This window comes from Scedosporium apiospermum, assembly GCF_000732125.1.
Source record: "Scedosporium apiospermum strain IHEM 14462 chromosome Unknown SEQ_SAPIO_0154, whole genome shotgun sequence".
NCBI classification, from domain to species: domain Eukaryota; kingdom Fungi; phylum Ascomycota; class Sordariomycetes; order Microascales; family Microascaceae; genus Scedosporium; species Scedosporium apiospermum.
Genome location: NW_015971855.1, coordinates 582,848 through 605,776, shown reverse-complemented (window position 1 = coordinate 605,776; position 22,929 = coordinate 582,848). Strand labels below are relative to the sequence as shown.

Here is a 22,929-nt window from a genome sequence, read left to right as displayed (position 1 = left end):
ATAGCATTCCTCCTCAAGCGCAACTCCTATCCCGCCAGTGTAGTGTGGAGAGTCTTCGAAGCAATCAACACCCTAGAGATGACCATCGGGCGACTAGCTGGTCTACTGCACCTGGACCCGACACTACGGAGGCAGTTGAGCCAGCGCAAGAATGGGAAAACGGTCACCGTCTTTCAGTTATCAAAGAGAACGGCGCATATGCGCGATCTCCCAATGCCCCAAAGCCCTTCAAGAATCCCGGCGAGAATTGGGGTCATAACGTCTCCAAAAATGTCAATGCTGTAGCTGACGGTCCAGGACGCATTGTAGATAGCGAAAGGGTATACTCCGCGCTGATGAAACGGGAGAGAGAAAAGCGTAAGACCAGATCATCCACGGAAGAGGCGTATCATATCCAAGGTCCTCAGCTTTCAGGAAGCACCACAACTGAAGACCTTCACGAGTCTCCCTCGACAATACGATGTGTGAATCCAGACGACGATGTTTTCGTCGATCACCACGAGGCAGAGGAGAATTCACAGAGCCAACAATCTACAATCAAAGGAAGTCAGGTTTCGTCGACTGGAAGCGTGGTGAGAAGATCGCAAGCTTCTCCACAACCGCTATCCGTTCGTCACTCGGCATTTTTCGGCAGCCCGGATAGCCATCTCTTCCGAACGGCTAGTCCCTATCGCCGAAGTCTACAAGAGGCTATGAATGCTGCGGAGACTTCGTGGGCGGCGGAGTTGAACTACATGCCGTCCATGTCCGACCTCAGCTTGCCAGTGAGGTGTCCCAGTCCACAGAACTCCGATTACGACGCTCACGACTATACATCGAGCGTTTATTCATCTAGATCGAGCCTTGCTGCGCGTCAAGAGTTGCCAAATATTGCGACGTCCCAAATTATTACCCCATCCCCGAGCCAGTCCTCCTCACCTTACGGGAACGCAACAATTTTCGTGAACCAGCGTACTCCTCAACCCAACCAGGGGCTTGACAGAGTGCTCTCTAACGCAAGTTCAGTCGAATGGAAGAGTTGGCTCTCATCTAAGATGGCTAGTCTTGAGGAGACGAAACAGTCCAGCTCAGACACCCTAGGTCCGAATACAGACAAAGTTGACGAGCTTGGGATGCCAAAGGGAGCCCACCACGTTCGAGAAGGAGCTGAGACTGACAGTCCTGATACGGACCTAGGTAGAGGAAGCCCGACCACGACACATAGACACTCATCTGGCGATCCGATGGGAGCAGAACCTCCAATTAAACCTGGAAATCTCGAATATATTTGTGCTGACCAAGATGGTTGGGATACCAATGTGGAATACAACGGGCAAAATGAGAATTTGCGGCCTGGCTCGAATTCAAGATTGGTATTAGGCGGCACCTCAGATGAGGCACCGCCAATTCCTCCGAAGAGCAGGCTTCGTCCAAGGCCATCACTTCCCAACTTACGGACCCCAGGTGACTCCAAGGCTGACAAACTCCCAATATCATCACCGCGGCTAAACTCGTCCAAGGGAGGCGAGAGCCCGTGTGCTGGCCTCTCACGGCGCCCCGGAATCAAGCTGACTCGGAGAGCCCGACTAGAGCCGAAATAGAATACAAGCTCGGGCGTTGGGAGAAAGCTCCTTACTCCAAATACAACTTTTCCGCCAGTCCTGGAGGATACACCAAACACGTCAAAGCCGAGTTCTGGTAGCCTCCGGCCTATTCCCAAGGACGACGAGCCGGGATTGATGACTCCAGTGATGGGGAGTAAGGAGATGGTGGACATATTCTTAAGCAGTCGGCGACGGAGAATAGCAGGGAGCGATGAAACAGGAGCATTTATTTAAGCTCGTCTGGTCCTTTTTTTTTTTAATGATATTATACAGGAGGAAACTTGGGGCTCCGGAGCCCACTTACGGCTCTGTGAATGAGTCTTACACGCTCACGCATAGGTATATGATTGTGTTCCGGACACCTGTCGTGGTGGGTTTGCATTTGTGTAGAGGGGAGATGGTAAAGGGACAGGTAGTAAACCCTTGCATTAACAACAGTCTATCAGGCTCAATATAATACATAAAAATCACATAATTAACTCAGTTACTCTTTTTATCACCCGCCAAGTGCCATTCGAACAAGCGCGTGAACCTTTCCTTGCCATCGCCCACCATCGTCTCTCCATGACAAGGAATGACGGTATCAAAGTCCCAGGACGCGATGCGCCGGATACTCTTGTTAAAGCCCTCCCGGTCCCTCCTGGAGACCATGTACCACAAGAACCTCCTCGGCCACGTGAGGTCCCCGTCAGTAGTACCAATCGCCGTGAAGATCTTGTCAAAAACGTTGTTCCTCCTGTCCCTGGGGTCAACGCGCGAGTACTGCTCCGTCGCAGGCAAGTTGAACATGAGGTCCGCCTGGATGAGCACGCGCTCGGGCCTATAGTAGAAGACGATTTCGCGATTCAAGTGGGCGTCGACGTACTCGACGTCGAAGTCGCGATCGAAGGCCTCATCGACGCTTACTTTTGCGCCGTCGTTCTTCTGCTTGCGGGAAAAGACGACATCGAAGTTGGCGAATTCCGGGTCGGATTTGGTTCTCTTCTCGGGGAGACCCTCGGGCCCGATGAGTTTGGCGTTGGGATAGGCGCGTTTCCAGTCGGAGATGAAGATGTGGTGTTCTATATCCGGCGCAATGATATAATCCACCGAAGGGTTCTCGGTCTCTCCCCCCGCTAGGTCGACGATGGCGGCGCGGACCTCGGGGGTGAGGGCCACGGGGGAGAAGACGGCTATGGAGCCGGAGGAGAGGCGTACGAGGGTTGCGCGGCCGCCGAAGGAGATGAGACCGGCGCGGGTGAATGGGAGGGAGAGGGTTGTGATGTTTGGGGTTAGGCGGCGGATGACGAGGACGGAGGAGGGAGTTGCGGGGATGAGTTTTGAGGAGGATTTGGAGGTTGAGGAGGTCTTTTGGGTTGTCATTGTGACGGGCCTGGTAGGTGTGAATGTGAGGTAGAGGAGGGTTGATGTGGTGATGAGTGTTGGAAGTAAGAGCTTAGAGTGCTTGTATGGCTGTTTTTGTGGTGTCTTGAGAAACGAGTCATTTGATGATGAAGGGGAGGGAAAAGGCTCACTTTTTGTATGATGGCAATTGAGGCCCTTGTGCGAAGAATTCTGATAAACATTTCAAATTTGGCGCAGGGGAACGAGTCGTCCCAAGTATATTTCAAATTCCTAAGGTATTCCAAATTCGCAAATTCCGAGGTTCAGCATCGAGAAATTGAAATCAACCGATGACGCCAATGGCGATGACCTCATCCTGGGGGGGAGCGGGAAGGTGCGAGTGTGGAATGTTAAGTCAAATATTTCACGTGCAAGTCAAGCATAAATTTTGGCATTAAGCCAGCTGCAGAAAGTGCCCCGAAGACGCCGGATGTGCCGATTGGGCGGGCGGATTTCCAGGGTCGCATTACGGGGTGAAGGTGCTGAGAAGAAGCCCGAAGTAAAGAGGCTTAGACGCCGGACAGAGCTGGTTCGTTCAGAGTTTCCCCGGCGGCGTGTCTCATTGTCCGATTTGGATTTGGAATCATTCAGACAAAAGAAAAAAAGAAAAAGAAAAAAAATGCAGTCTTGTTCAATTATCAATTGATCTATCACGCAAACTCGCCGCTCTGGGACATCAAATTTGAAACCACCTTTCTCTCTTTCACTTTTATTTTATCTATATATATTTTTTTTTCTTCTAATCAATTACTTTCTAAATTTGTATCGTCTTTTTCTTTCCTTTCCCAAGTGGGCTCTTCTGTGCCGCATTATTATTCGGGGCGAGATTTTCCATCACACCAATTCGTACCTGTGTTCCCCAATATATCTCTATGGTGATACTTTTAACAGCGGGTCCTCGTCCGTTTATTCCCGGACTGTCGTGATCACGTCGTCGTCGTTGTCGTCGTCGTCATCCTCTTCTTCTTCTTCTTCATCCTCCTCCTCCTCATCATCTTCTTCATCACCTTCTTCATCATCCTCTTCATCATCCTCTTCACCATCCTCTTCATTGACGACGTTGAATTTCTGCCGACCTTCATGTTGGATGCCCTCTCTAAAGCACTCGGCAGCATACCGGTCGTGGTCGCGCCGGTTTATATATATCGCCCCCGGATTGCAGGAGCAGTACAGCTTAGTGCAGCGAAAGAGCCGCTCCGCCCAATACTCGTGGGCTTCCCGAGTGAAAAACCGCGCCGACTTCTGACAGCAGCACCCTTCCTCCCCACAGGTAAAATTGCCGCAGTCGTCCCTGTAATCCCGGTGTTCTCTATGACCCGGGTACAACTTTGAAACGAGACAGACGCAAAACTCCGCGTTGCAGTACGTGACCTGGCGGTCATTGGCGCGACGCCGACTTTTGAAGAACGGGTCTGTGGCCGTGTAATTGACGTGTCTAGCCTCCGTCGTGTCGAGAGCGAAACGGACCTTCTTCGGGGCCTTTTGTGGGGTGGTTGGGGACGATTGGTTGCCTTTCCTGCGTGCCGTTCTGTCGACGAGATCTAATGCATCGTGGAGCCTTTGGGAGCCATCAATGTCGTGTTTGATTCTTGCCAATCGCTCTTTCAGACAGTACTGTTCGTGGTGTCTGAACTCTTCGAAAGTGAAGCTGTAAGGGCCGTGAATGCCACCTGTGGAGGGCAGAGCTTATGTTAGGGAGCTTCCAAGAAGGAGAGGGAAAGTGAGGAGGACTTACAACCTAGTGGCGGGTGACACCTCGGGATGTCTTGATCCTCGTGTCCGTCTTCGTCCTCATATTCACCGTCACCTCGGCGGAACGGAGGCACAAAGCACAGAAACGGATCTGCGCCGAAGGGACCAAAGTCGCCCATCTCAGTATAGGAGGAAGATGTATATCAAATGCGTCGTCGCCGAATGACCCGCCGATCCGCAGTCGCTAATAGAAGCCGATTCCTATAGTGAAAGAACGTGGGACAGAGAATTGTCTTATGAAAAGAACCAAGAATTGTTCGGATGTCTCTGAAAATACACGAAAAGGGTTGCTTCTGAAGGTAGCGGAAAGGTTGTGAACGCAGCACGGCCCAGGATATAGGAGTGATTTCAGGAAGGATACAGATCGAACTTGTAGGAGCTGCTCGAAAAATGTCACAGGCTCGTGGAATGGAGAGGGACAACTTGGGCCGCTAACACCAATACCTACACTCGGCAAACCCCTAGGGTCGGAAGCAACTGTCAGGTCGGCCCCCATCACTTCATTGAGTAAGGGTATTAAGGTCGAATTACGGTCACTAAGCCCCTGGATTTATGGGCTGCTATCCTAGCGCGGAAACCGTTGATCCTTCAGCGAGAGCCTCGTCACTATCACTCTGCGCTAGATTGACCTTTATCGTACCTAGAGAAGAGCCTTGATGTAGGCTTCACAAGTCTCACATGCAAAATCGTGCATTTTCCACGTGGGGGAATGCTAATATAGATGGCGAGTTGACCGAGCCTTGCTCAATCATCAGCTATGATGGTCCCAAGGTGATTCCTGGGCCGCTCCTTTCTCAACAAGAAGTGAGAGGCATTTTCAATGCCTCCGAGGAGAAGTTTACTGAGTATTTTAGAGAATCTATTCGAAATCCATGGCTCCAGAGAAGTATCTAGCATTCAGCTTTGATGCTGCTGTCGATGAGAGGGCGAGAAAGCGGGTGGGGTAGTCTCCCGGGGGTGCTCGCAGGATAGCCACATGCCAGTTCATATAGTTCAGATGCATCGTGAGATGAAGCTCGATGCGGACTGGAGTTTATCCATCAAGGGGACCACCCTAACCGAACCCGGCGTTGAAGTGCCTTGGGACGAGGGGGTTGAGAGACCAAGTAGGATAAGGCTAGAAAATCGACCTAAACTATGACTGCTGAACTAGCGGGGTGTCCTTATCCAAGCTTCGTCCCATCCCTTCCTATAAGTCTAGGAGAAATCCGTAGCTATCTAGACTACTTCGTTAGACTGGTCCCTGCTACGAAGATCCCACGAAGAGTATCCGGTTAGCGAGTAATATACCTATTCTTTCCGTCTTTAGGTGTAGACGGGTACGGGCTGTGAGGCGTTAATCTAGGTGCAGTTTCAATGAGGCAAGGAAAAGCGATAGGTAATCATCCCTAGGCTTTGTGCGACAACTGCGGATCGGCGTTATTTCTCACGGGTGGGCATAGAGGTTCAAGATGGAGGCCTAGAAAGATGGCGAGATATGGCGAAAGCAGAAACTTCAGGAAACATATTCACGTGGAATACTCCCGTGCTACAGATCCAACGTTCTCTTGGTCTTGTGATTAAGCCCAAATGCAGAATTGATGGTGTGCATACACGTCGGAGCAGGGCCATCTCTATGCGTTTCCCTTGTTTCGTCCTCTTACATCAAAGTGTTGGCGCCTCAGTAAGCATGCCAAACAATAGTTTCGTAGGGACACCAGATGCTTGGAGAAAATAGGGGAAGAGACATTCCAGATGAAAGAAAATGGAAGGGACCCCACGATGAAGGTGAAGTCCGCTATTCTGCCGCCTAACGCTCACCGCTTTTGTCTCTCTGACGCACCAAAAGTACTTGCGTACCTTCGTACTTTGTACATGGACCCTGGTCCCCTCAAGCTAAAGATCGCCCCAAGAGCCGCCGTACGCGCACAGGAAGCAGCCAGGCGACACGGTACCATGGTACAACTCGATCGGTACCTGCCTGCACGCAATTCCGACGTATAATCTGCAAGCTCCCCCAATTTTGAAAGCCGAGTGCAGTTTCTCGATTATCCTCACTCCGCCCAGATTAACCTTATTTTCCCTTTTCTCTCCCCACCCCCCAACACTGACGCATTTGCACCACCGGCGTAGGTCCATCCTCGGATCTCTCGCGTTCTGCCACTGTGAACTGCCTCTTGTCTCAGTCAACGCCCGGGCCTTCCTCCTAACCCATCGCGAAACCCTGCAACCCTGCCCTCACAATCTGTAAACAATCCGCCTCATTTTTTTATCGTCAGGAGAATGGCCACTCCCGCTCAAGATCGGCCGCCTTCCCCGACTCCTTCACAACTCCCGCCAGTACCCGGATCGCCCACCTATTCCCTCGCGTCGACAACAAACCCGCTCTCCCAATACAACCTCCCCCTTCCTCCACCGCCTCGACCCCCACACGCGGTCCTCACGAAAGCCGATCTCGAACAGTCCCAACAAGCATACTCCGATCTCATCGCGACGGCCAAATCGTACCGAATTGCCCTAGCGACCCTCTCCTCCGCCTCATCCGCATTCGGAGCCGCTCTCGAATCGTGCGCCCGGTTAAAAGAGGCTCGCGCTGATGCTATCGGCCCGGCGGCCGCGGCTTCGCTGAGCACTAGCTTTACGACGAAAGGCTCGTGCACGGCGGATTTGCTCTTGGGCGCGTCGGGTGTACATCACCTGATTGCGAATCACCACCAGATCCTAAGCGAGACGGTATACCGTAATTTTGAGGTCCCCTTGCTCCACGAGCTCGATAAGTGGCAGAACGACGTCGATGATGAAGCGGAAAGCTACGAGAGGGCGGTCAAGACGCAGAGCAAGGAGATAAGGAAGCTGGAAAAGGAGGGTCTGAAGCTCCATAAGCAGAGGCGCCGCGATGTGGCCAAGTTCAGAGCACACCTCGTCCAGCTCACCACCAAGCTCGATGGCCTAACGACCCTGCATGCCGACCACTCTCGGACTTTGCTGCGCGATAGCCAAGAGACTAGCAATAAGATCCTGGACGCATCCTGCAGCCTTGTCCGTGCAGAGGTGGACATTTTCGAGTCTCTCGCACGCAAAGGCTGGAGTGGAGGCGGCCTTGATGACCTCCTCGAGAAGGGTACCGATCTTTTCGCCCCCGACGAGCTCCCGTCTCAAGGTCCTTCCGCTGGAGACGGCTCGAAGCTTTTCAGTATCCTACCGCCTAAGAGCATCCTCGCCGACTCCGCGTCGGACTCGGGGCGCGCTAACAGCAACCGTTCCGATGTTCTCCTTGCCGATGGGGAGCGGTACCAGAGCCTGGCTGGCGTTGCTAACTCTGAAGGTGGACCCGCGCGGCCGGCGGATTCTGATAGCTTATTTTCGGAGTTTAACCGATCTCGAGGCGTGAGACCTTTCTCTCCGCAGCCTATCCGAAGAAGTCCAACAGACGTCACTTTTGACAGCCTAGGTGCTGGAGAGCCTTCAAGCACGAAGATAGAAGAGCAAGATGTTGAACACGAAGAACAACACGAGGAGGAAATGCAGCGGTCCGAGCTCAGGATACCCACAATCGAGACGGGCTTGCCGAACGTTGACGAGAGCGAAGAACATCCGTGGAGGGATGAGCCGGGAGCTTCCCCGCGCGAAGAAAGCCAGAGTGACCAGAGCTCACCCGGAGAGGAGGAAGACCGGGGACGGAGTTGGACAGATGTGAGAGACGAGACGAAGTAAATGGCTAGTAGAGATGATAGTTCGGTATTTTTGAGAGAGATGTTGTAATTTGTCTAACATGGACGCGGCGATCGGTAATTTCCCGCGGTCTTGGTAATTATCACAGGTGGCGTTCCGGCTGGGAGGCTAGGTACATTGATGTTTTATTTTCTTGTATACCACGAGGTGGTCTCTCTTTTGCATTGTACCGTGGAGTAAACACGTAAATTTTCACAACATACTCGAGGGCAATGTACCTCATGCATACAAGTACAAAATGCTCAGATCATTACATTATCTGTCAGAAAACGGACCTCCGAAACCCGTCACCTTCCCTTGTGCGCAAACCTAGCGCCAAAAACCATGGTATGAAGAAAAGCAAAGAGAGGAAAAAGAGAATGACTCTGCCACTTGGCAAGCGTATCTATGTAATCTCTATTGGGTCGAAACAGTGACCATGAATATACATTCTGTGGGCGGAGACCCTGGCCTTGCATAAATTTTTTTCTAATCCTCCTTGTCAGCGGTCAAGATTTCTCCGCCAAACAAGTTAAACGTCGCATCCAGCCACCATATAAACTTCCAATATAAACTCGCTCGGTTCCAATCAAAGTCGCCTAGCTCGGTGCGCGGGACTTCGTTTCCTATCATGGACCCGCTGAACCACTTCAGGAACGGGATGGCGTTGATGATGCGCTGCGTGAATGATTGTTGAGGAAGTAGAGCCTGTTCGGCGGGGAGCAGCGTGGCCCGACGAGCAGTGGGGATCTTTCTACAAAACACGCTATCCGCGGGGCCCTCTTGCGTCGCTGTAGTGTGGCCGCGATGGGAGAGGTGGGCATCGGTGACGGTGGCAGAGGAGAGAGTGTTGGAATCAAGGGTGTGCGAGGATATCCGGGAGTCGGGGGATGAGGTACCGTTGGTGGGGATGGCGAAGGGGTCGAAGTGATCGGTGGCGAAGACTGAGGCTGCCCTCTTGTCGTGGCGTCCACGACCGGAGTCCTGCCTAGCTAAGTTAGGAACGGACCTGGATCTCGGATGGTCGTTGAGGCTCTCGATATCGGGGATGGCCTCGTCCCTATTGGGAGGATGGCCATGGTAAGGCTCAACGTGAACGATATGACCGAGGATGCTCTGAGGTGATGCGTAAATAGCAGTCTCAGCCGCATCAGCCGACTCGAAAGTAACCTTTACCCAGTGCTCTCCGCCATCAGCCTTGTTGACCTTTGCCCTTTCCTCGGGTGTCAATGGCTTTTGCCTAATGAACGCGGGATCCCTCAACTCGGACTTGTATCTCGTATGGTCCAGGGGTGGCTGCCTAGGATAATCCTCGCAGATCCTCCCGGCGAGTTGCTCGTAGTGATTTATCGCAGCGTACTGCTGATCCGAGTTTTTGTATCCCCGAAGGATCACCTCCGTCGGCTCCTTCTTGACGAGGCGATGTTGGGCCGAAGGAGCCTCTTCGTTCATCATCGACGATGCTTTGCGGCTCGCCGCCGTCGCGCTCGCATTTGCCGGCGGCGCCGCTTGCGTAGATATCCACTCGCTGAAAACTTTGTCGGCCGCCGTCAGAGTAGGGTTGTCCCTCTTAGCTGGCGTCCCCGTCCTTGATCTCGCGCGTCGAGTCGACTTGCCGAAGGATCCCGTCTCGGCTACGGCGCGTCGTGATCGCGTGCTGCCTGCGTGGCCCTCCTGCCTAGAATGTATGTCAGTATCCTGGGACTGCGCGATGGAACATGAATGTTGATGGCGGGTGCCGACATACTGTGGGAAGACCATCGCATATGGTCGTTGGATGCCATCATCGCCGATGTATAGCTCCTCGTCGGGAACGTTATGTAGGATTAATGGCGCCATCGATGCTATATTCTGTGGAGAGGGGGAAAAAAAAAGGACGCGTCTCGAGTGAAACCGATTGCTGGATTAAGCTCTTCGAATCTTCGACAAAGAGGCACTCGTAACTCGTGGGGGATGGTTTCGGATGATATCAGTCACAAAAACGATTATCCAGGGATGAATGTGGACACCAGGTTTGGCTTCTGAAATAATTTTGTTCCAGCTCCCACAGCAACGAGAAAGGGAAAAGCTCGGACCTACAAGGCAAGAAGGCCAAGTCCAAGTCCAGAACAGGGGACCCACCCGAACTCGGCTCACCCCACATCCTGTCATTATGCAATTTTGAGCCGCAAATGCTTATGTAATCAATTCCACCAAGTAGGCTCCATCAACTGACGACATCCGACTCAAGACTGGAATTCGAAGTTGAACCTTCCATCATTTACTCGCTTTCCATCTCCGATCGACGACTGAAATAAGTCGGATATAGCAGTGGTATTCTGTAAACTACGAGATTATGCCAGAGCCGCTTTACAGAGTCTTCGTCCGGGTTCCCATTCCTCGTGGGGACTTTGTGGATCCTCCTCCAGTAAGTCGGCTTCCGGAGCCCCACCATCCCCGATGCCGACCGACTCTTGCCTCGAAAGCTCACAGGAATAGGTGAACTGGGATTCTAGTAAAGATGAAGCGCTCTGGAGAATTCTCTCGAAAGTAGCCAAAACTCAGATAAACTGTAAGGGACCACCACATCTTGTTTGTATCCGTTTGCTAGCTGCTGATGCCTAGACAGGGACCGAACTGTACGTTCAAACCATGAGAGATGGAATTAGCAGCCCCCCTGTCATCTACTAACATACACACGCAGAGCTGCACGGTTCGAAGTCACAGTAGACTTTCTCATCAGACAGGTTGCATACCTCACGGAACAACATGCTTCCCAAGTAAGAGATGAACTGCGCAAAGCAGCCGCCGCGGCGAAGAGTTCCGCCGCGCCGTCCCCCGTCCCCGGGTCTGAGCCTTTTATGGGCCACCAGAGAACCATTTCAGCTTTGTCCTTGAGACGAGACTCCCCATTCCCGAGAAACGAAACAAGTGGCGCTCCAGGCACTCCAGTCGACACATCGTACCGGCCAAATATATCGAGAAATCCGTCGGGTAACTCGCCCTTTCAACATAATCTCGGCGGCGGATCTACACCTCGGCCGGGCAAAGATTCCACAAGAGGAGAAGGCTTAGTACCAAGGCGGAGAATTTCGTCTTTGCCTATGGCGAATGCGAACCCTCCTTCTCCCGGTCCAGCCGACACGAGTTCGGACGACTCGGATGACTCCAGCCCCGCACAGTCACGAATCATTCGGCGACCGCCCCGATTTCAATCACAAGATGATCAGACATCGTTTGGCGATGACGAAGATGATGCCGAGCCGGCGTTCCAGGCGTTCAACCAGGACGCGTCGGATCTAGCCTCGACCCTCAGAGGGGATCAGAAGCGACCCTTCGAGAAAGACAGGCTTCACCGGTCGCAGACTTCGGATTCATCGACAGGGTCTGCGGCCATTGTTCCACGGATGGTAAAGGCTGGGAATCGTGCGTCGTCAGGCCCTCTCTCGCCCCGCGCCGCCCAGCTCTCAGGTCGCAGTGGCTCGGGTGCCGGTAAGACGGCCTCGAGGGAGGGGAGCGAAGGCACACCCAGTATGGGAAGCAGCTTTAGTGACCTTGACGGTAAGCGTTGCATCGAGGGCTCCTTGGCGAATTGGATACTGACAAGCGCGATCTGACAGACTCATCTGTTACGCAATCTGCAATGGCAGAGGCGTTGGCGGCCGGATTACAGGACGGAGCCATTGGCAGCCGGTTGAGCATTGCTCAATCTATTAGTAGGAGGTTCGTTCCTAGAAAGGGAAATTGAAACTCTGTTCTCACAACCACGACACGAACATACGAAACAGTCATTTCAGGAATCTTGAGGTCTGGTGTTTAATATACAAGGATGCAATTATACAAACAACTATCACCGAATATCAAATAACCTAAAGATCAATAAGATAAATGAAAAAGAAAACAAAATCCTAAAAAAATAATTAATAAAAAAGAATCACCTCAGGGCCCTACCTCCTCCTACCTAGAGGGTTGCGCCTCCCAGGACCACTGCTGGCCAGCCAGATGGGGGTCTCCATTCCTCGGGACATTTCTTTAGTCGACCCCTGGAACCGAGCACACGTTGTCGTGAAAACTTGAGCGCGGTAGGACTCGAACCCAAGCCCTCCCGAGGGAGGCAACGGAATGCTATGGCTCGCCAACTACGTCAGCTTGCTTCGGTGACACACCGGTGTCATATTCTTTATTATATAACTATTGCAGGGAAACTTTTTGGGAATTTCGGTCAGGAAGGAGTGAGTCGCTTGCTTGGTGAGGAGGGAAGTTGAGGAAGGGGCGAGGGGAGGCGTTGTTTTGATATTGACTGTTTGGCGTTCTGGGACATGTAAGTACCCGCCTTCACATACCACTCAGGTCGCACGAGCTCATACCAAGCCATAAATTTATGCTACTCTCTGGAATAATATTTCAGGTTCCCTTGAATGTCTCCCGTTTGAAGATCCAAACACTGATCGGCCGGAAAGTCCTTACGTGGCCTTGAATATCGACTTGGTCCTGAATATCATGGCCATTGGTTCTCTTTGGCGATTTACGGCAAAGGACATCAACTAAGAGGAAGGTACGGGTTTGCCATCAGCACATACCAGCAAACAGAATTTATCTTAAATACGGGGAAAGTGCTTGCAACGCGCGTTTCTGTTCCTCACAACTTCAACATCTACACCTCGAACCCAACCCTCGGCACTTACCTCTGCCATCAAGTGAGCATGTCCCTAAAAGGCCTCCTCTTGCCTCAAGCATCACAACACTAAGAGACGCCATCGCGAAGCGTTGACACAGTCATCATGTTCTACCGACCGTGGGCCGCTCTTCCCAAAGACGCAGAGTTTCCCTGCGATCTCAAGGCCCTAGGGTAGGTGCACCTGAATGGCTTTTGTCTAGTGTCCTGCTAACGCTCTGGTTGCAAAGCTACTTCGTCAATAACGAGGACGAAATCCGGAGCATTGAGAGCCCGGATACTTATTTCAAGTACCACGTTGACCTGCTCGAGCGCGTCAACGACCGCCAGCGCTTTGCCTTCAATAGTGAGCCCCTTACAATCCAAAAAAAAAACGCCGCACGCCTACAGGGCGTACTAATGTGTTGAATCTCAGCGGCGGTGGAGAGTGTCATCCATGGGCGTCTAGAAAAGGAAGGCCTTGAGAAAATTCGCCTCCCTTGGGATACCCCTGAGGATGAACCCCATGTCCCTATCTTCGTGAGTTCCGACATCAAGTCCAAGAAACGCGTCATCATCATCTTCGGCGAGACGTCTCAGATGCTGGGAGCTCTTGCAATGCGCATCGTCAACGGCCGTGGCGGCGTCGACAAAGGTTCTCTCGTCTCTATTGTCCGCGAGATCAAGAAGCAGCACTGCTCGCCCGACGACGACGATTCCCCTGGCATTATCTTGGCCAACATGGGCGAGACCTTCTGGTGGCCCGAGGGGAAGAGGGCCCTAGAACTGCCACGATGGAATGCCACGCCGGCTCCCAGCATGGTTCAAGTGAGCCGAGCCTTTCGGCCTAATTATCACTGCATCAAAGGCCATGATAACCATCATAGCCATGTCGAGTACATTTTCGACGAAGTTCTCAATGTTCTCGTCCGACCCGATGCAAAGATTGACATCATCGCAGTCGGAGACGGTGGCGAGGCCGTGGAGAAGTTCTTCAATCATAAATTCACTTGGGCTATTTTCGGACCTCGTGTTAATTCCATGGTGCTTTTGGGGGACGGGGTGCACTCCGATCTGATCAGTTGTCCCGGGTTCAAGAACTTCCTCAAGAAGGTATGCCTTTTCTACGGTCCCCTCACAATAGACAATCACCACCTTTCCATGACTGTACTTGATGATGTTCCGCTAACACGGGGGCGTAGCGCACTCGGGCCTACGTCGTTGAGCCTTCCCTCAAGGAGCAGGTGCCTCTGGCGACTTCTCATGAGGGCCACAACGGTCATGCCATCCATGGATACTTCGGATGCCCCGTCTATAGCAGCGGTGAATACAACTACATCGAATGCATCCTCCCGCGTGCGAAGGAACACATCTTGAAGTGGATCCAGCAGGTCGCCGACGATGAGAACTACGAAAACGACCCCAACATTGCCACTGTTAACCCCTACAAGGAGGAGCTCGGCTCTCCCGAGGCACCTGAAGGGGATCCTTGGGATGACATCCCCGAGGAAGAGAGGCCGACCATCTCTTTCGCGGACCGGGAGATGATGGAGACTGAGGTGCGCCTTACTCGCATGTGGGACAACTACAAGAAGACTGGACGATTCGAGTCGGTTTGAGTTTCTTAGTCTCTAGGATTTGGCCTTGATGAATGTCATTTACCTACGTAGTAGGGGTTTACAATAGGGATGAGCTAGCCTAGGAAGCCAAAAATATCATCTGCGCCGTGTTCTCCCCTCGACTCTCTTGATTGTGACAGGTCGTATCGGAACGAACCAGACACCGCTGGTTCCCCATCGCTGGTCCTGCTGTGCGCACACACACCGCTTTTCCCATGCATACTTCTGCACTTCGCACTTGCAGAGGACCAATGAAAAAGGAATTCGTCGAAGATCTCTGTGAGATGGAATGGATGCAGGGTCTTTCCTTTTCGTGCTTCTGTGCTTCTTTTCTCCAAAATCCCCCCTGGCGTAATGCAGACCAGACCCACAGATGGACTGATGCGAGATGCAAATCACTTGGTAATTGTCTACACAGGAGTGCATCGTTTGTTGCACTTTGCAGATGACGAGGCAAAAGCTGGGATGGGAGGCCTCGCTCTCATCATTACGTGTCAGGGCATTTTCGGTGAAAAAGAGAAGACAAATTTCCCGTAATTTTGATATCGAAAAATAGATCGCCGTTGTCAAGCCAAACTCGGGTTTACTTCTTCGATCCGTCAGCCAACGGAATTATTGTTTGTAAGTGTACGCCTCGGCCACGAGGCGTCCTTCTTGTTTTGTTGAGGCATCTGGAATTTTGGATGGACCAGGGGGCGGTGTCGGTTCGGTCACGAGCATCGTCACGAGTCATGAAGCTTGTTGAAAGACGAGATCAATGGAAGCCCAAGGCGTAATCTAGTTTATTAAGCTGATGTGGACCGGGGTATGGCCAGGCCCAACAGGGCGACATCACCGAATTCGGCGGGACCGACAGTTTGGAGACGGTTTTTGGATCCCAACCAACCGTATCGAGGGGTCATTTGATATGAGGAAAATTACAGGAGTCACTAACGAGCACTTTGATATCAACTACACTTAGTTGGGCTATACTAGGAAAATATTAAGCTCGCGAAAAAGGCAAGAGTACGCGGGGGCGAGCGTCAAATCAACCCGGAAGAGTCTTTTCCAAATGCATCAAATCCGGGGTCCATGATTGACTTAATTCAATTGTTATTACTTCGTAATCTACGGAGTATTCCTACTTGCCGCTGTACTTCGAAGCGTCTGGTCAATACTTGTAAAAAAACGGTCAGCCAACCTGTATTACCTACTAATCCACTTTTGTCTTTTTCCCGATATCCTTGTTCCTTCCCGTTTCCTGATGCGGACAAGACCTGGATTATTCTCACGCCGCACTGCCGGGGACACAGAGGCGAGAACCCAAAATCCCGAGGCGGCATCATTGTTAGCACCTGATGCCTCAAAATCACACTTGGTAGCATCACTTACAAAGCCCAGCTGCGCCCCCTCAGATAACAAGAGCCATGGCCTTCTTCAAGTGAGCCTTACCGAAGGAATTTTAACGCCTCATGAGAGGTGGCAACTCGCTTCAATCAATGGTGTTACAGGTGGTGAGGGAATGACTCAATGCGGCGAAGGAGGATGTGTACAAATCCCAGGGAGAAGGGGGAAAAATAATAAAAGACGAAGCGAAGTGAGGGCGGTGGAGAAGCTCAGGCGAACCAGGCGGACCTAATCCTTCAAGGCCCGGAAGCTAGCGACCCCTCCGCGAGCCCCGACATAGGTTCGTCTACGCGGATGCGGTGTGCCTCGAGGTTTCTCGCGCAGGAGCACAATCATGTGTTCAACCAAGCGAGCAATCATCATCGAACATCGGGGTAAGCAGGGAAATTGGCAGTGTGTGGTCTTCGAATCGCGAAATGGACAGAGGGCCGCGCTCGGACATTGTGGAGACTTTCGTTTCTTGCTGGCTGTTCGCGGAACGTTTTCCAGAACATCAATCGAAGAAACCGTCATATACCTTGGTAAAAAATGGTACACTAAGACTCGGACTCGAATCGGCTGGCAGCTCCCGCCGCTCCGCTGTCGAAATACCGTCGATCAACACCCTCCCTTGCTCAGTACTTGTACATTAGTGTACTTTGTCTCACGGGCAGCTCGGGGGTGACCCTACATTAATACGGCAATGACTTCAATGCTGGGAGTAGTAAAAGTTTACTACTAAACCAAGTACCTTGTACCCACTAAGCCGGGAAGAGAAAGAGCAAGTACGACATATTTTTGGATGCTGATCTCCCCCAGACAAATCAAGGATCAATTGACTACCTGCCTAATCGAGTAAGGGGCGAGACCCAGTGAGCCCTTTGACATCGGCAATGAACCGATGCCGACTGGTATCGTTATCACACGAACTTGCCTCGTCGATATGATCTCTCCTGCATTAATGTGCGGCAATAGCTCGATTATATGAAGTCTAATTATATTATCTCACCTGAGACGTCTGAGACGTAGGACGAACTACTACGCACTCCTTTGCTCCTGTCATTTCTTCTGCTCCAATAACCCGCCATGTTTCTCCTTCGAATCCGGCAGCCGTGCCCAAACTTCACCTCGGGAGCTGGAATCCTTTGCCGAATACGAGAAACCAGCTTCAGAGAAGTGCCATCTTATCGTTTCTCGAGAAATCCGAGGCCGGCACTGGAAATGAAGGAGCTCGGGAACAGGGGTCGACTCCGGTGGTGACCGCCTCGAACGGATATCCATTGGACCTCCGCAGCTGATGGTCGGGAATTTGCCGTGGTATGTGCTCACAGTTTTTGGTTGCACAGTTTCTATGAGCTAGATATCTCCAAGATGGGTGAATCGATACAATTCATCAAGAGAATTTGCCACGGCCAGCCGTCTCAGGAACATTAAATATACCGTACCCTGGTACATTGGTGTACATTAGTGTACATGACTCCTAATCTTGCTTCCTTTCCCCGCCTCGATCTAGTGGAAGCTGGTGGGTTGCCCCATAGGGCGCTACCCTGTCATTGATTTTTGTTGTGGTAAACTTGATGTCCACAGCCCCCACCTTCGCAGTAACATTGCCTACTTCCTACGAAGGAGTATGATATGATACTCGTAGTGCCCCCCAAAACTGAGGTCCACTACGCTTGGCAAGACAAATGGTGAGACGACTGCCGCCACCCCCCCCCGGGTCCCATTCTCCACTAACAAGCACCGACAGCACGAAGCAGCGCAGCGCTAAGGAAATACAACATGCATTGGAGTAGTAGGTATCCCGGAAAATAACTGGCAGCCCTGGCTGGCAACAAGCAAAATAACGACCAAGCAAACGATGAACTAGCTAGTTCGGGGAAACATTGAAATAATACACACTCGGCAAGATTTGGCCACGCCAAGCCAGATGATAAAACTAGTAGCCACTCTCGGCACACGGGGGATGTCCTCGAGTCTGGACTTCCAGCGGTGAGCCTACCGACTGTGTTGTGTACGGCCAGGTCCTACCAGGCACAGGGTAGGAGTATTCGTAAGACCGCATGCTACCTTACTAGAGTGGCTGCACTCCGGAAATTCGAAGATCGGATTATAAGCAACTGGCAGTTGCTTTGTCGCTGCGCCAACACATGTTCCGAGTGTATCACTTTCCATCCTCCCCTCGACAATCATTCCCCTTTCGGCAGAACGCATCTCATGATCATGATGGATAGGAAATGGGACAAAAATTATTGTTAAATTGCACCTTCCTTTCCGGAGTTTGCGGGGCGGATTCGGCTTGGAGGTCCGGTGCACACTTGGGCCCGGCCTCACCATCTAGGAACGGATATGGCCACTGCCTTGCTTTTTACCACACCACCACAAATGGCCAGCCACCTCCTTCGACTCTCCAAACTTCCATCTGCAAGGGCCCTGTCGCGTAAATACATCCGGTAGCCTTTTCATCAAGCCACCTAAGCTCCCCGAGCCGGTGGTGTTGCGCGGAGGGGCCGTGTTTAAGATGATTGGGTGTCGATGAATCCCCCCTGAGAAGATTATGCACGATGTAGGCGTGCTTCCCAATGGGTTGGTCACGCGGAGAGCGGACGACGCCTGAGGGCGCAGGCATCCAGATATTTTGCTTAGAGTCGAGGCCATCCACCCCCCCACCCCCCTCAAGCTCAAGGTGGGTGATGAGAGGCTGGCCTTGAAGGGAAAATGCATCCCTCTTCCGATTTCATATAGAAGAGAAGCTAATAGAAAGAAGGTTGGAGGCTCGGAGATGCCGCAGGAGAACCGGGTCTCATCCGACCTGTAGGGTTAATATAATGACGAAAGCTATTCACTAGAGTGGCCTATTATGATGGGATGTGCTTCATCCATGTACATCACTTCGGGTGTGAGGAATGCATGCGGAAGGATGTGCGTAAACAATGGGACATGCGGTGAGGTTTCCTCGTGTCTGACGATAATGATGGTCCACTGTGGGTAAGTAGAGATCCGAGGTAGCGCAGAAAAGGAAAATGCAGCATTTTTTGTCTTCCCCCCAGGTCCGATGATGTAATGTATAAGCTCATCAGAGACCACCCTCCTTGGTTGATTGTTGATGTGAGTCGTTGGAGGTCTGGACTCACCACACTGTCGAAGTAACCCCTCAATAGAACAGGCGATACCACTTTAAGTTACTTCCAACGGGTGGTTTGGAATTAACGGCACCTGAAACAACTTCTCGCAAGTCTCCGGTTGTTAGGCGTGGGATTGTAGAAGAGCCCACAATTGGATTTCAGGTGGAATACGGAATCATTGGCTCAAGCATAATGAGCCTTACAATTAGTATCGCCGAAAGCTTCATGACCCGGCTGCGCATTGGGCGGGTGGAGCTTCGAGCAATGGGTTGTGTCTCGCAGTCGGCCGGCTCGTGGATTGATGATTACGTGTGGTTCGAAGTACATCAGGATCACAGCTCTCTGATTTGCTCTGGAATCGCCAGCGGAACTCCTGATCAATATCTTGCTCTCATTTTAATGTCGTGGCCCTAATTTCACATGTCTGATACCTTCCCAGCCGTCTCATACAAGTACAGCATAGATGGGAGGATCTATTGAAAAGGAGAGGCAAACAGCGTGGAGAGATAAGACACCCCCCAGCTCAAAGTCTGCCTCGAGTTTGTTTTGATTGAGGCGAAGAGAGGGACCGAGTTTTTCGTTTTCCTAGCCACAATACACACTTCGTCTGCGTCCCCGAATCGCTTTGCACTTCCGTACGATACGCCCCCCGATGCATTTGTACAAGAGATCTCAACGATCGCCGGATTGGGGGGGTTGGTCCGTTGATGTTGAAGCTCGGTCCACACGACAGCGCATACCAGGCGCCCTGGCCGGGCGGATGACAAGGGTCACCCAGAAGTCAACCAGGATTAGGATTGGAACCACGTCGGGTATGAGGAAATGAGTTCTCTTCTTCTAGAAACACTCGTCGAAGCATTCCCGACACACTGCTACCCCCCGGATGTAGCATATGCACTGAAACATACTTTGTCGGACGAAGAAGTACTTCTGTGTACCTGTCTACAAGTACTGAGGTACTGCGAATCTGATGTTATCTACAAATTTATTGGTCGAGCAATTATTTACATTTACTGTTTTAGGACACATCACATCCGCATACGTACCCTGTTGCCCTCAAGCTCCTCCACCAAGAGATTGCCGTCAACACCAGCTTAGCGCCGGGCAGTTAGATCGAAGGGGCGGACGGGTAGGGCGATGAGGAGTTGTAGTGTAGTTTACTTCGAAGTCTGGAGAAAGCGACGCTCATCGCTGTTGACAGCGCAAACGATAGCTTAGAAAGTACAAGTTCCGTCTCTTCTCGACCAGCAGTCGCATTTCTATCCATCACAATCATCAGTTATTCCTAATCTAAGATTCATGGCAACAACCGCCCATCCCATCAGGGACTTGGAAGTCCGTAAACGTGTGGCCCCACTTTCGCTGCTTGATAGATTGAGGGTCTGTTGCTCAATCGAAGGGCAGTACTTCGTATTACGGTGGAAGTACAGGAGTCCACTTGTACGACATTGACCTTCCTCGTATTCAACTTTCCATTTGCAATGCAGATCTTGCGAAGTAGGTAGGAGATTGTATTAAGAAGCTGAAAATCATTGGGTTCATACTATGGACAGGGATCCCCGGCGGTGAAAGACGATAATAGGTACACAGCAACTTGCGGGAACCTCATGTAACGGTCGTATCCTGGAGAGTCGCACTCGCCAGCCGAGCTCTCAGGGTTCTTGAGACCCCAAAGAAAAATTTTTTTTTTCTCTCAATCACGCTGGGGTAATTCTGGAGGAGCGGGAGGATCTCAAAGTGTCCAGTGCTGTGGGTGTCATCTGAAAGTTACAAAGTACAAGTTGAAAAACTGGGGTCCCCAAAACCCTGGCTGGCTCTTCTTCCACCCGGAAATTAGGAATGGGCTTTACACTAGTGTAAAAAGCGTCCCCGCCCTGGGAGCTTTGCTGGCAGTCTGCGACTTTCCAGGGTATGCCTGGTACCTCCACCGATCTAGGCCGGGCTAACCAAATTGGATCAAGAACAGCCTGGGTTTCAGGGTTCCATGATGGTGACTGTCTCTGATCGAAGCTGATGTGGGTTGCGTCGGACGCCTGGGGTGTATATACCTCGAAGATACTATCATCGTGGTTTCGGGGTCTGGCAGAAGTTTAATACAGAATATGTCAGGGGGGCCGACTAGTGAAGAGGGTGACAGGGCAGTGTTGTCCTAGTACCATCGGTAGATCTGGCGTATGGCGCCACTTCATGACAAAGAAGCGCCAACCGAGGAGGACCGCTTCTTTCATTTTCCCTTTTTGCTTTCCTTTTTCCCTATTTTCTTTTTTTCTATCTTTTTTCTTTTTTTCTTCCTTTTTTTTTTCTTTTTTTTTTTTTTTTCCTGGCAGAAACATGAGGCGTGCAGTATTCATTGGATCAGTGGAGCCAGCATGGAGGTTGACGAAATGCGCGTGCCGGTCTCCCGGCGATCACGAGGAACACAAAAAAGAAAGCGGTCAAGATTTAGCACTCCCTTCCTTGAGGAAGCAATTGAGGTAGATAAGCCGAATGACGATGATTCGGATATGTGCCTGCCATGTGATGTGATAAGACATCGCAGCCCGACCTTAATTCGGTGAAGAAAATAAAAATAAGAACGTACATGTCCTCCTTCCCCGACCAATCGCGGTTGTCGGATGTAAGGCTCAAATTTCCTCCCCCCGCAGAAAAAGAATTGGGGTCTCGATCGCGTGGTGATGCTCTATGATGCAATTCAGAGATTTAGCAGGCACCGGAAATGCCGCCGGAACGCAGCCGTCTGCTCGGGAATGCACAATGCCTCTCCGCGTCGCCTGCGACTGCTCAATTCGATTTTTCAGTGTCGAGCTAGCCGCAGTTTTGGGAAAGCGGAAAGATCGGGGTTTTCGAAACTCTGCATGTTTGCCCATGTTTTCCCAAAGGAATCGTCGGTTGCGACCAATGGCACCGGCTGCCGCAAAAAATGGATCAATGATAGCACGGTGTTCCTCTTCGGGATCTGCGCGTCTGAGGCCGAGTCCTCTGTGGCGCAGAGACATCCCGAATTAGGTTTTATGAGACCCTCGGTTCTCCCTGTCATCAGAGAATGGTTGCTCTACTTCGTACTTCGTAAATCCGATGAAGCAGAGGCCCGAGACTCTGGAGACGAGATCCTGCTGGCAGCCCTGTACAACCACAACCTGCAAGACGCTGCTGCGGGTAAGCGAGCACAATGCCACGTTGACGAAACCACCGGATGTTCATCCGCCCGCATATGTGCTACGAAAAATGACGCAGTCGAGCATACAACCTCGCACCTCTGCATGAGCCGGATGATCTTGCGATTTGGATTGTGGTGTCGGGGAAGACATTCCGTAAACCGGTGGAACGTAGGCGGTGACCAGTAAGTATCTTTAACTCGGCGACAACTTCGCTCACGACATTGAAGTCACCTTAAGCGGGGTGGACCGTCTGACCAGCAACTTTGTGCTCGAGGCATCTGGCACTGCTATGCTTAATTCTCATGTTTGGGTTGCATGCTGATGCGAGGCCCGCGTGGCACGTCCCTCTGACGTAGGTGCCACATCCGCGATTGGCGATATCAAGCCATGCCTGTCCATCTCCGGAGCAAAGGGAGCTCTGTCTGTCCGCAGATGCACCTCGGAAGCGACAGCTCCTTCCCCGCCCGGTCGGTGTTCGGATGGGGATTCAAATGAGTCCAAGTGGGAAAAGGAAAATTGCGAGTGTGTAACTCGGTTTTTTTTTTTTTTTTCTACGTGTGGCTCAAGAAGTGACAACAATGAGCGAAATTGCGGATATGGGTTAGCAAAGAGGGGGGCGTG

At 51.7% G+C, this 22,929-nt stretch overlaps 4 protein-coding genes and 2 pseudogenes across 4 annotated transcripts; 3 read left to right on the top strand and 3 right to left on the bottom strand.

Moving 5' to 3' along the window:
• Positions 1 to 2,063: 2,063 nt before the first annotated feature.
• SAPIO_CDS9953 lies at positions 2,064 to 2,945 on the bottom strand (annotated as a pseudogene; the record flags this gene model as incomplete).
• Positions 2,946 to 3,872: 927 nt separating this feature from the next.
• SAPIO_CDS9952 (uncharacterized protein) lies at positions 3,873 to 4,837 on the bottom strand (the record flags this gene model as incomplete). Its single annotated transcript, XM_016791232.1, has 2 exons — positions 3,873 to 4,636; positions 4,702 to 4,837. 2 exons carry the CDS (start codon positions 4,835 to 4,837, stop codon positions 3,873 to 3,875), a joined length of 900 nt encoding a protein of 299 aa, XP_016639076.1.
• Positions 4,838 to 6,980: 2,143 nt separating this feature from the next.
• Positions 6,981 to 8,411, top strand: SAPIO_CDS9951 (annotated as a pseudogene; the record flags this gene model as incomplete).
• Positions 8,412 to 8,897: 486 nt separating this feature from the next.
• On the bottom strand, positions 8,898 to 10,247 carry SAPIO_CDS9950 (uncharacterized protein; the record flags this gene model as incomplete). Its single annotated transcript, XM_016791231.1, has 2 exons — positions 8,898 to 10,086; positions 10,156 to 10,247. 2 exons carry the CDS (start codon positions 10,245 to 10,247, stop codon positions 8,898 to 8,900), a joined length of 1,281 nt encoding a protein of 426 aa, XP_016639075.1.
• Positions 10,248 to 10,743: 496 nt separating this feature from the next.
• Positions 10,744 to 12,207, top strand: SAPIO_CDS9949 (uncharacterized protein; the record flags this gene model as incomplete). The annotated part of the gene is made up of 5 exons (XM_016791230.1): positions 10,744 to 10,815; positions 11,013 to 11,026; positions 11,092 to 11,948; positions 12,008 to 12,103; positions 12,176 to 12,207. The coding sequence occupies 5 exons, from the start codon at positions 10,744 to 10,746 to the stop codon at positions 12,205 to 12,207; spliced, it is 1,071 nt and encodes a 356-aa protein (XP_016639074.1).
• Positions 12,208 to 13,168: 961 nt separating this feature from the next.
• Positions 13,169 to 14,660, top strand: SAPIO_CDS9948 (Arb2 domain-containing protein; the record flags this gene model as incomplete). Its single annotated transcript, XM_016791229.1, has 4 exons — positions 13,169 to 13,236; positions 13,293 to 13,408; positions 13,478 to 14,154; positions 14,244 to 14,660. 4 exons carry the CDS (start codon positions 13,169 to 13,171, stop codon positions 14,658 to 14,660), a joined length of 1,278 nt encoding a protein of 425 aa, XP_016639073.1.
• Positions 14,661 to 22,929: the final 8,269 nt, after the last annotated feature.